Source organism: Arabidopsis lyrata (assembly GCF_000004255.2).
Source record: "Arabidopsis lyrata subsp. lyrata unplaced genomic scaffold ARALYscaffold_6, whole genome shotgun sequence".
Classification (NCBI taxonomy): Eukaryota; Viridiplantae; Streptophyta; class Magnoliopsida; order Brassicales; family Brassicaceae; genus Arabidopsis; species Arabidopsis lyrata.
In genome coordinates, this window is record NW_003302550.1 from 19,467,907 (window position 1) to 19,480,980 (window position 13,074).

Genomic DNA, 13,074 nt, shown 5'->3' on the forward strand with positions numbered 1-13,074 from the left:
TTGCATCCCCTGTCAATCACGAAACAGAAACTCGAGACTCTCCCTCCCAGGTAAGTCACTCGAACCAAACCAATTCTCAAAATAGCCCAACCCAAACCAATATTGGCCCACATACAACTACCACATCACCGGCCCAAACCAATTCAAACCAAAATACCAGTCCAACATCTTCTGTCCAGCCCAATCAAAGCCCAACATCCTCTAACCAAACCAATCCCGAACCCAACCACGAAACAGAAGCAATTTCGCGTTCCACCCATCATCACCAACCCTCAACCTCAGCCACACCACGTGAACCCAATCCAGAACCATCAAACACTCACCCAATGCAAACACGCCGGAAAAACAACATCACAGAACCAAAATCCAAGCTCAACCTATTTGTTGCCCTATCCACTAGAATACCACCTGAACCTAGAACTGTGAACCAGGCCATGAAAGATCAGAAATGGCGCAACGCCATGTCGGGTGAAATTGATGCTTTTGCGAAGAATCAGACTTTTGATTTGGTTCCACGAAAACCTCATTATAATGTTGTTGGTTGCAAATGGCTATTTAAAAACAAATTTCTCTCTAATGGAAATCTTGGCAGGTGCAAAGCCAGACTAGTGGCGAAGGGGTATAACCAACAACAAGGTCGTGACTACACAGAAACATTTAGCCCATTTATCAAATCGACCACAATTCGCCTTGTTCTCGACGTCGCTGTCTCCAACTCATGGCAAATCAAACAGTTAGATGTCAATAACGCGTTCCTTCAAGGAACTCTAAACAAAGAAGTCTACATGGAGCAGCCTCCTGGGTTTGTAGATTCAGACAATCCATCTTTTGTATGTTGACTCCGGAAAGCCATTTATGGCCTCAAACAGGCACCACGGGCCTGGTACACTGAATTGCGGACCTATCTGCTAAGTATTGGCTTCACCAACTCCCTTGCGGACACATCTCTCTTTATCCTCAAACATGGCAAAGACTTTGTTTACTTGCTGGTATACGTCGATGACATCCTTGTGACGGGAAGCAGTGACTCTTGCATTGGCCGAATTCTTGCGTTACCTGCCGACATGTTTTCAGTCAAGGATCCAGAAGATCTTAACTACTTCTTGGGCATACAAGCACATCGCACTCCACATGGCCTCCATCTCTCACAGCGGAAATACATCCTGGATCTAGTCCACAACTACAACATGATTGACGTAAAACCCGTTAGCACACCGATGGCGTCGTCTCCTAAGCTAACACTCACCTCCGGGTCTGCTCTATCGGACCCAACGGTCTACAGAAAACTAGTCGGCAGTTTACAATATCTTGCTTTCACGCGACTAGACATCGGGTATGCTGTTAATCGTCTCTCTCAATTTATGCATCGCCTTCTTCGCCCGGGCCACCTCGGTCTCGCGAAGAGCCTTCTCTTCGACAAGTAAGCGCCTGAGCCTCTCAATTTCCGCCTCGGCCTTTCGACGGACACGAACACTCTCTTCGGCCTCTTTTCGCCTTGCCTCCTGTTCGGCAACAAGCAACGCCTCGGCGGTCCGTGACGCTTCAATCGCCTCGGCAATCTTCCTCTCGGCTTCAGTCCGAGCAGCCTCAAATCGCTCCTGAGCCGCAGCATGCTCACGAGCTACAGAATCGTAGGAATGAACCATAGTGTTCATCGAGGAGAAGGCCTGGAAAGCAAAGTGATAAATACGTTAAAACATGAAGAAAGGCTACCTTATACTAAAAAGGGACTCGAACGCGTACCTTCAAAAAATTGGCCGCGGCCTCACCGTACCGCTCCGCCTCGACCAAGCCCTCTGGAGCGGGAAGCAGCGGCCAGGCGCAGGAAGCGATAAGGTTGGCAGAAGCAACCTTATCCTGGTAAATCGGCCGTGAAGAGCTGTGAGCCCTCTTTGACTTTTTGAGCCTGTCCCCGGAATGTTCTCCTCGGGTACGTTTCGCCTTAGACTGGGCTTGCCCACCAGCAGGCAGACCAACCACCAGTGCATTTCTCGCCTCGGGAGCCTGGTAAACAATATCCCCAATCGGGATACCCTCGGGCACCTCAGGACGAGCTACAGCGACAGTCAAGTCGGCTCCCGATCCCATGGGATCGACTATCACCTCGGGGTCAACGGTCACCTCGGGCGGGTTTAAGTGTCCAAAAGCAGCCTCGATCGCTATCTGCTCTTCCCGCGCTTTCTTCTCGGCAGCTTTCCTTTCCCTCAATGAGATTTTTACCCCTTGCACCTCCACTAAAAAATTGAGCCTTTGATCTGAAGAGGATGAAGAGGTAGAACAGGACGCACCGTGAAGAACCCTCAACGCTTTTTCAACCCTTTCTTGAGAAAAGTGTTTAATCCAATGGCACTTCCGAGCAGCCAACTCCTCACGCACGCTGAACAGGTCCTCGGGGATACGATCCAGAAAGCTCGGGCCTCGATCTGCAAAAGAAAATCGAAACATCAATTAAAGACAAGTTATAACAGAAAACAAACAAGAATCACGGATGAACTACCGATCTTTCTCCATTTTCCAATCATCTTTTCAAGGCAGCCCTCGGGGACACAATCTTCGTCAAGAGCGACGAAGAAGAAATGATCGGTGTACTTCTCATCTTTGCTCGGGAAGCCGCCGATAACCCTTCGCTTCGGACGTGGAGAAATATAATATCTCTCCATCTCACAGCTCGGAACACGGCGAATCTCCAGCAAATTCCTCAGATGATCAAGACCAATGTCGTTGTACGTCTCGAATCCACGTACTAAGATTCCGACTAAATGTCGAAGGCCTCGGGTCGTGATCTGGGCCAAAGCAAGCTTATACGACCATAAGTACTCAATGATCGGCCTCGGGATTGGAAACCAGAGGAAGCAGAAGTAGAAGAATCCTTCGTACAAGGTAAAGAACCCTTCGGGAGGATCGTCGGCTCTCTCACTGGAAGTCGGCAATCGCAGAGTCACCCCTTCGCCAAAGTTGAAACGTGCTTTTAAGTCTCGAAGAGAGTCTAAAGTCGACAGAGTGGAACCAGGAGGATCCGGTTTCTTCAATTTCTTGGCTCGGGTTTTCTTCCTTTGAGCCATTGCACCCTGAATTGCCAACTGAAGGAGCCTGGCTCCCTCCTCGGGATCATAGGTAACCATTTCACCCTTCACTTTGGGTAAAACCGACAGCTCGGGCACATCCTGCCAACAAGAGACTCCAGCCTCATCCGAAGCCGGAGAACGCGTCCTCTTATTCAAAACCGCCTCGGGATCATCAGGGAGATCCTCATCCCGAGCTATATCAGCGATTGCATCTTCCCGAGCCACAAAGTGGCTCGGATCTCCTCGTTTCTCAGATGACGATTCCGCTCCGCTTCCCGGCTCGAGTCGACCCGATGAATTGGCCTCGGACCCATCTGAACTGCTCCAAACCATCTTTCGTTTGTAAACCGAAATACTTCTACCTCGGGACGAATCGCTTGAGTCTGAAAGCGACATTTTTTGGCTCGAGTGAATCGAAGGAACAGTCGGAAAAACAAGATTCGGAGATCGGAGAAATCAAATCTAGGATCTAACACGGCGGAGAAACAACGGAAAAATAAAGCGGAGCAAGGGAAAACAAAGAAATCAAGATCAGAGCAAAAGAAACAAACCTTTAGATTTTTGCTCAAGAATTGCAGAACTGAAGAAATTAGTCGCGAGAGGAGTATTTATAAAACGCTTCGGCGCGTCGGGCGCGCGTGGACTCTGAGATAGTTTCACGTCCGCCAAAATTCTCGGGAACAAGCGAAAACTTTTCCACTTCTCGAGAAGGAAATTCAACCGTCACACGCTAGAAGAAGATGAAGTGTCAAAGGGATTCGAATCGTCAGGAGATTTCAGACCACCAAAGGATTCAAACTCTCTGATAGCCTCGGCGTACAAGGATAAGCTCGGGACAATGTTTAAACTGCTCGGACTAATAATCATGAAGCTCATCACTTGCTCCTCAAGACAACGAGCTGGGGGGCTAACTGTTGGGGTCGGATTCCACCCGCATTAAGTCCGAGCTAAGACATAACACCTCGGGACGTATCACCAAACCAGCTCGGGGAACTGCCAAAACAGCTCGGGATCAGTCACTGAACTAGCTCGGAGAATGCCGATTGATACGGCTCGGGTCATCCTATACCGGCTCGGGGACATTTGCCGTGACAGCTCGGGACTACGCAAAGAAAGTTTTCCTTTCACCCCGAGCCGACTTCGCAGAATTGCCCGAGGCAAAAGGACTACGCCATCATATCCGAGCTGGGTTCTCCCTTCGTCCGAGCCAACTTCACAAGTCGCCCGAGCCGCCTCCTCTCAAGTACCCGAGCTCAGTCGACGAGAGTATCCGAGCCCAATCTTCTCAAAGTCTCCTCAGCTCGGGTCGAGCGTCATGACATCGTCTATACTGCCCGAGCCGAAATCATCAAGACACCCGAGGCAAGTACTTAGTAAATATTCGCCTTCAAAAGTATCATTTCTAAGCAAGACATCATTTCCGATATACCCGGAAATGATAAGAGAGAATCTAGAAGGATCGACTCAAATCAGGAAATCTCCCAAAGACTCCGAAGAATAAGGAAATTATCCTAATCCGCGGTATTCTAGCCGACTTCAAGATAAATGGAAATCTTCTGAGAATATCGCTGGAGAGGCGGTTTATCACCCCTATATAAAGAGACTCAAGGCTCTCGCAGAAGACAAGCAATATCGCTCTAGAATTTACACTACGCAAAGCTCTCACAGCACAAACATCTTTTCTTTTACGATCAAACTCTTGTACGATCAAAACTACTCTTTTCATCAATAAGATCAAGAACACCATCTTTGGTTACAATTGTTTCTGTTGTTCTTTGAGAATTCACATCTATCGTATCCCTAAATTAAAACCCTAGACAAATCTCGATTGTGTTAGTTTCGACTTTCACACTAAACATTCTATAATTACCTTTAACCTAGAATCCTCTGTACTTGTATATAAACAGAGCATTGTAAGTCTGTGAAGATTATGTGAAATAAACATCGTTTACATAAACAAGGACGAAAAAACAAGATACACAAATGTCATGATCAGTGAAATTTTTTGTCAAAGATTTGTATATTTTTTCTTCTTCTACAGTTCCATTAACCTATCTATTCGTTTTTCTTGTAACCACTTCTCACAAAATACGAATACACCAAGATACAGGATCATAAATGTCACGATCAGTGTAACAGAGAAAAATACATAAACAAAGTGTAACCTGATGTAGAAGACAACATGAAACCATAACACGGTATTGTTTGCTTCCACTCTATAAAACCTGATTATCCAATTACTTACATTTAGTTATAAGCACAACACAAATGATACGTAGTACCGAGATAATTCTAGTATATTTGAAACCGGAAATTCAAGAGAAATGTCGGGAAAACTTTGGATTCCGAGATTTGGATTCTCATCACTCTAGTGCTTATTAGCTCCCGAGTTAACTCTCAATGTGAATTCAGTTTCACTGGACGCAACAAGGTCTTTGCTTTCAATTTAGCTTCTTCGATTCGAAATTATCCTCAAGGTGTCCTCAGCGAAGATGGGTGCTTTCGCTGTTCCTTTATTGCCCAGTTTCCATTTTTTATATGCTTGAATTTCGCATTCAATTTCAATTTCTGTAAATAGTTGCATTTGCTGTTGTAATTTGTACTGAATGATATTGATTTGGTTCAGGTGTTAGAATGTTTGTTTTGCACACTCTATGTTACTTTATACGTACACGTACGGGTTAAAAATTACTTAAATATTAAATTATATAAGTTTACATTTTCAGTTTGACATATACTAACGCTACATTTTTTGTTTTTTTGAATTTAATGTTAAATTATATTCAAAAGAAAATAAACGTTTTTACATATGAAATGCTAACTTTTCTGAAACATTTGTAAAAATAGAGCTACTATCTGTTTTCTATTGCCTTGATTCAAACCATGCTTGGATTCCACCTGCAGATTTCAAACAGCCACCTTTGAGTGTGCTCAAGCGATTTCGCATATTCTTGTCTATCATTTTCACGAGTAGTTCCGACGGTAAGGGTTGTTCCCCGTGCCTCCTTCTGTTCCGTTCACTCCAAATCGAGTGGATGGAGTTCTGGAATACGTACCTTAGCATATAGCTTTTCTGTTTGTCGAGGATGTTTTCTGCTAGTAACTTCAAAATGTTTGTCCAACTCTCCGAGTATCTAGTAGACAGAATTCCCATTGCTAGGTTCTTCCATATCGTTTTGGAGTAGGGACAGCAGAAAAAGAGATGTTCCCTTGTGCTACTAACGCTACATACATTTTAACATTTATGTTTGAATGCATATTTATGCTCGGTTTAAGTACCATATTATGGAGAAGTTTTTTTAGCTAAACTTTATTTAAAAATCAACTTCCAGGAAAAGAACATTGTCCGTCTAAATTCATTACGGCCCAAAAAAAAACTCTTTCTTAGGGGGTGTTATTGGTTTGTGATTTAAATAGAGTTTTAGTGACTTTAAATGTTATGTAGAATCTGTTGTTATTCAATCAAGATTTTTTTAAAAGTTTGTTAAAGTTTGGTGTTATTAGTTTAAGATTTGTAAAAAGTAATCTAAAATCTTCATAAATCTGGAGTTATTAGATTCATCCTTTTATAAAGTCATTAAAAGTTTTGTGTTATTCAATTACAACAAAAGAATTTATGATTGTTAATGAATTAAATTATCATGTTATTGGTTTATGACTTTCCACACTTTTCTTTACAAAACAAAATCATGAAAAATATCATCAAAATAGAGAGATTGTTTGGGAAACTTTACAAGATTATGACATACTAATCAATAAGATTATAGAAAACTCTCTAACAATAGTTTAGAATCTTTCATTTGTTTACTTTCTATAATTTTATTAAAGTCATCAAAATTTCATGTAAATTAGGAACCAATAACACCCCCTTACTATTGATCTGGGATAGATGAAAGATATTGGGTTTAGGGAGACAAAATTTGTGGCCTTCTTGATGTCATGTAATTAAACGACTCACCAAGTTTCCAAAATAATATTAGCCAAACTAAGGAAATGCAAAGAGAATCACATAACAGTGAGCAAAAGATTGTCATTCCTTGCTTCCTTTATTAACATGCCATGCCAGTCCAGATTTTGAAGTAAATTGTTGCAACCCTTGTGTTGTTCTTGTTTCTTCAACTTCTTATCTGGCCTTGCTATTATTCATTTGGCATCTGTCGCTTCTACTCCTTTACTTGAATTTCTCGTTTTATAAGACATAGTGATTGCCAGAAACTTACAGTTGACTACGAATGAAAAAGTTGCTAGCTGCAAGCTGCTAGTCACCTCTCTTTGATAACGTTAAAAAAAAAACTTTCTTCTATCTTCAATTTACAATGAACACATGTATTCCCAATCATTGATTCTAACTTTATGTATATTGAAATAATAAACAAATGTGTATTAGAGAAAAATATTTCTGTAAAAGTAGTTTAACTCAATATCTGAAAGACCCACATAGAACAACTAAAATTCTTAAACTCCATCTTCAATGAAGATGTCCGGTTTGTGAAAATTGTCAATGTGTTGAAATTGTTCTCGACTACCTTCAAAAACAAAATTGATCAATTGAATATTAATTTAATAGCAAAAAATTTTTAAAAAAGATTTAAATGTAAATTGTTTCAAAAAAGTATAAAATTACCGAGGAGAGTATATGGTTGGAGGCGATAAAACTTGTCATGGACTTGAATTTAGCCATAAACTGCATATTTAAGAGAGAACTACCAAATCTACCACATTTTCCCCAATTCTTTCCAAATCTACCACATTTTCAACTTCCTTTCCAATTCTACCACATTTGATATGGAAGTTACTGTTTTGCCCTCCCTTTCTCTCTTTCTCTTTTTGTTTATTTTTTAATTTTTTTTTGTTTTCTTTCTTTATCTCACTCTTCTTCTCTCTCACATTATTTTTTTGCTTCTCTCACTCATAGATATATATGTATATCTATGAAGTTTTCTTCTTCTTTTTCTTCTCACGTGATTTTTTCTCTCCTATAAAATCTAAATCTGGGTTTGAAAATAGTTTATCAATTATATAGTTTTGGTCCACGACGTTAAATCGGCTACACATTTAGATCTGGGTTTCTTCTTATATGAACTTGTCCCCGATCTAATTCTATTACTCATTTGATCTGAACTTGTCCTCGATCTAATTCTGGTACTCATTCGATATTACTCATTCAAAATCTAAATCTGAGTTTGAAAATAGTTTAACAATTATATAGTTTTGGTCCACGGCGTTAAATCGTTGAAAATAGAATTAGATAAATCTGGCTTTGATATTACTTGTCTTCGATCTAATTCTGGTACTCATTCGATATGAACTTGTCCCCGATCTAATTCTATTACTCAATCCATATGAACTTGTCCCCGATATGATTATATTACTCATTCGATCTGAACTTGTCCATGATCTACTTTTATTACTCATTCGATATGAACTTCTCCTTGATCTAATTCTATTACTTATTCGATATGAACTTATCCCCGATCTAATTCTATTACTCATTCGATCTGAACTTGTCCCCGATCTAATTATATTACTCATTCCATATAAACTTGTCCCCGATATAATTATATTACTCATTCGATCTGAACTTGTCCCCGATCTAATTCTATTACTCATTCCATATGAACTTGTCCCTGATCTACTTCTATTACTTATTCGATATGAATTTGTCCTTTATCTAATTCTATTACTCATTCGATATGAACTTGTCCCCGATCTAATTCTATTACTCATTCCATATGAACTTGTCCCTGATCTAGTTCTATTACCCATTCGATCTAAATTTATCCCCGAGCTTAATTTATTTTTCTCTTCATATGTCCCCGAGTAATTGTTGGATCTTGCTGAAGACCTTGAAGGATCTAACCCTACTCTATTAATATATTATTTAATTACAATTATAAGTAATTGTAAACGTACAACATTTATTGCAGCCTGGTCTCTCTTCTCCAGCCAGTGCCAACTTGTCCCTTTATCTGACAAAACCTTATGTCACCATCAAGGGCAATTTCGTTTGCAATTTCGCATGTGGGAGAGAAATGTGGTAGATTTGAAAAGCTTTTTCAGAATGTGGTAGATTTGGAATGCCACATCTCTAAAAGTGGTAGATTTGGAAAGATTCCCCATATTTAACATGCAGATCTGCAAATTACAGACATCCTTCTTCAAATTCCGATGAAGCAAAAATAAGTTAGTTTTGCGTACGTAAAATCCTCAATAGAGACAGAATATTATTGCAGATGGTGAGAAATTTTTTTTAATTAAATAGGACCAAGTATCTACCGTTTTGAGACAATCATTTAATCTATATATAGGAGATGAGATCGGTTACTGGGAAAAAAAATCGTGGAGAAAGTGGAAAGATATATTGGAAGATATCAGAAAGAAATTTAGGTTAGCATTTTAAAAAAATTGATTAATCCTTAAAATTATGAAACAAAAATTTATGTGGCAAAGTTCTATTGGTTAGGTGACTTGTGATTTATAATATAAAAGATAAGATTATCTCCTACTAACTATCTCATAACCATGTCCGATGATCTTGACGGAGATGGTGAGAGAGAGTGATAGAGAAGAAGAGATAAGTGCTCGGCACGGCTGCAATCGTCGCTGTTGTTGATTTCACATCCGCCATCGATTCAATCGTAATTTCAATTGTACCCCTAAATCTTTGTAATTCTTACGAATAAGCCACATATTTTTTTCTGTATATTCCACTATTATTTAAATCATTTGGGATTTGAAGCCTGGACGTTACAACTATGGGCCTTTTCGACTCTCAAACGGCCCAGTCAAAACCGAACCAGAATATGGTTCAATCTAGTTTCTTCCGCTGAACCGGATTTAATGAATTTATACAGAGATTATGTAAACAAATGGGGTTGAATTTCTTTGTAAATTATGGATGTTATATTATCAGAAAGCATATATACATATTTACAATTTGGTTTGGAAATTTTGTTATAAGAAAAAACATAAATCCATATATACACCAATCAATTAGGAAGTTATTCATAAATGAAAATATCATGCATATACAACACATAGCTATTGTTTTGATGGACCATGGACGAATCAATTCAGACAATGTTGAGGAACCATTTTACCGCGTACAGAACCATCAACATTCTCACACACCGCAGTGGATGAACCATCTTCGAGTCCATTATTCTTTATGTTAATGTCAATGAGCTCCACATTCTTGCAGGGAAAGCTTTTGCTACATTGCAGATTCACTGCCACTTTGTTCTTTGACGTTCCATATATGTTCTTTAACTTAAGATCTTGGATTTGAACGTGAGACTCTCCCTGAAAAAAAGATATACAAGTTATATTTTGTTTTTTTTTGTTCTTGTGATGAAAAAAAAACGAAAATGAAGGTTGTTTTTGTGCATAGAAAGTTAACCTTTTTCTCATGTTCACAAGGTGGGTGTGGACAATACTTCTGATCGATGTTGATTGGCTTTCCAACGTCAATCATTTGAATATTCTCGTACATGAAGTTCGAAACAAGGATCTTCGAAGCTGAAGATTCCCAGGTCTTGATCCGAATACCATCGCTTGTGCCGTTGAACACGATGTCTCTTACCGTTAAGTCTTTCACGTCTTTCTCGTCTTTGTTCTTCCCTAAGCTTCCGACACTAATCCCATGTCCGGGACCACACTTAACGTTAGAGATATCAAGGTTAGTGGTTCCAGAAAGAATGGCGATACAATCGTCTCCGGTACCAATATTTGTGTTGGAGATGTGAATGTTACTACATGAACCCATCTTGATACCGTCGGTGTTGGGACTATCGCCGGGAGCTGTTATAGTGACGCCAGTAATATTAAAGTGATGGACGGAGAAGAAGTTGAAGTGTCCCATTTTGCTGTTGAGTGATGTTATGTCTTTGATATTTGAGTTGTTCACGAATGCAAATCCCATAGTCTTAAGAAAAATTTCAAGTATATTAAAAGACTCGATCGCTTTAAATGTAAATAATAATCATATCTTTTAAAATGAAACAATAACTGAAAAAGGTTAAAAAAATGTTACCATAGCTAGTTTAGGACAATTGGGATTTTTGTGGCAGTCATTGAGTGGCCAAGATTGTTTCCCTTGGCCGTCAAGTGTACCGGAACCGGAGATAGAGAGATTGTTGATGTACCTAAAGTTGATCCATGTGTCTTGCTTAATGTCGCTAGGATTCGCAGGAGCCAATAAAGTTCCATCGATGACGAATTCAATAGGATTTTTGCAGGGACCCACGAACTCTACACCACCGAGGTAGAATGTTCCCTTTGGTACATAGATTTTACTTCTTCCACTTTCCCTTCTGCATGCACGGCTCCATACACTTGTAAATGCCTAAGTTTGTATAGGACCATAGGTTTAAGATGACATAAGTTAATTTCGTTTGTGGTAATAAATAAATTAGGAAAGTTCCCATGTACATACATTGGCGTTATCCGTTTTGCCGTCCGGTTTAGAACCATGGCGTTGGACATTGAAAACTTTTGGTCTTCCGGTGGGACGACTTGCAACAACAATGAACAAGAGAGACACACACAAAGCCTTAAACGCAAAAGTAATGCTTGCCATCTTATTCTTTAGTTTAAGGTATATGGAAATAAGAAAAACTTGTTGTTTATCAATACTTGTTCTAAGAGATAATGAGAAGTGTTGGCCCACTTTATCTACTTATATAGAGTTAGCATGTCTCGATGAACTGTTAAAAGAACTTGATTATTGTTATTAATTAACAACTAAAATTGGGTTGTTTTTTTGTAATGATTGTGATTGGTTAATATGTTGTTATATAGGTTTTTGAGTGTACTGTATAATGGTTTATTTTTTGTTCTCTCCTTTAAAACGGAATCTTCAATTTGGCGAATGTGCCATTCATATTTACCAATTAATTGTTTTTTGTTTGTTCTAATTTAAATTGCATATAACTAAAGATGTTTTCCTAATGTACTATTTTCTTATTACTATAAAATGATCCGCATTACGTGGGTTTTGTAATATATTATGTTTTTATAGAGATCAAATATTTATAATTATAACAGTTGAAGATAACTCTAAATATTAAAATTTTAACTAATATATATGTTGTATTTTATTTGAAAATATATATATATATATATATATATATATATATTTAATATTTTATATTTGCATAATCTAATGTTTAGATGCACTTAAAAATATCTATGAAATTTTTTTTTTTTCAAAACAATTACATATCCAACACTTAAATAAAGTAACTTCATCTTCATTTAAAATACTATAATTGTAAAAAAAAAAAAAAAAACTATAATCGATTTCATACCACTATTTAGCCTACCGCTTTCTTTTTATTTCAAACGACTATTTGGCTTACTGTTTTTTGTTATTTTAAGATTTTAATCTTGTGATGCAACTTTAACATCGTCTTGTTAGATAGAAACGTAATATACAATAAATATGTTGTTTTCATCATTTTTTGGGGTTAAAAATATATGATTTAAATGATAAATTCTCAAACGTATTTTTCTAATTGATTATGTTATATAGTTGTAGTTCTATTTAAGAGATATGTTACATAATTTACGTATCACTATTTTTTGTTAACAACTTACATATCGTATATTTTGTAATACAACTCTTGAATAATATAACCATTGTTATTAATTATTTTAGCAGATAGATTATAACGTTTTTGATTTTTTAAGATATGTACGTTTCTATAGTTTTACAAATCTCCTAAAACTTTGGGCAAAGGAATCCATCCTCTTGACACTTGGAGAAGATTTCTAAACCCTATTCCTTTTCTATTTTATTGAATCATGTTTTCTTTCATATCTATTTGCCTTTTCTCTTTCTCTATGTGTGAGTAGTTCTCCAATTGGGTTTTAGGGTTCCAATTAGGAGATTCAATGGATTAATGGATTGATTGTGTTAGGAATTCTCATTCTCTAGGTTCTTTGATTCACATGTTCTTAATGCTAGAATAGGATTGATCACCCTGTTGTAGATTCTAGGTTTTTCTAT

The 13,074-nt window shown here is 38.3% G+C and overlaps 1 protein-coding gene across 1 annotated transcript; it reads right to left on the minus strand.

Annotated features, from left to right (window-relative positions):
- Positions 1-10,062: 10,062 nt before the first annotated feature.
- On the minus strand, positions 10,063-11,900 carry LOC9310643 (exopolygalacturonase). The gene is made up of 4 exons (XM_002874530.2): positions 11,500-11,900; positions 11,098-11,409; positions 10,465-10,989; positions 10,063-10,367 (listed from the first exon to the last, which is right to left on the minus strand). Exons 1-4 carry the CDS (start codon positions 11,641-11,643, stop codon positions 10,134-10,136), a joined length of 1,215 nt encoding a protein of 404 aa, XP_002874576.1. The 5' UTR covers positions 11,644-11,900; the 3' UTR covers positions 10,063-10,133.
- Between the last annotated feature and the right edge of the window lie 1,174 nt (positions 11,901-13,074).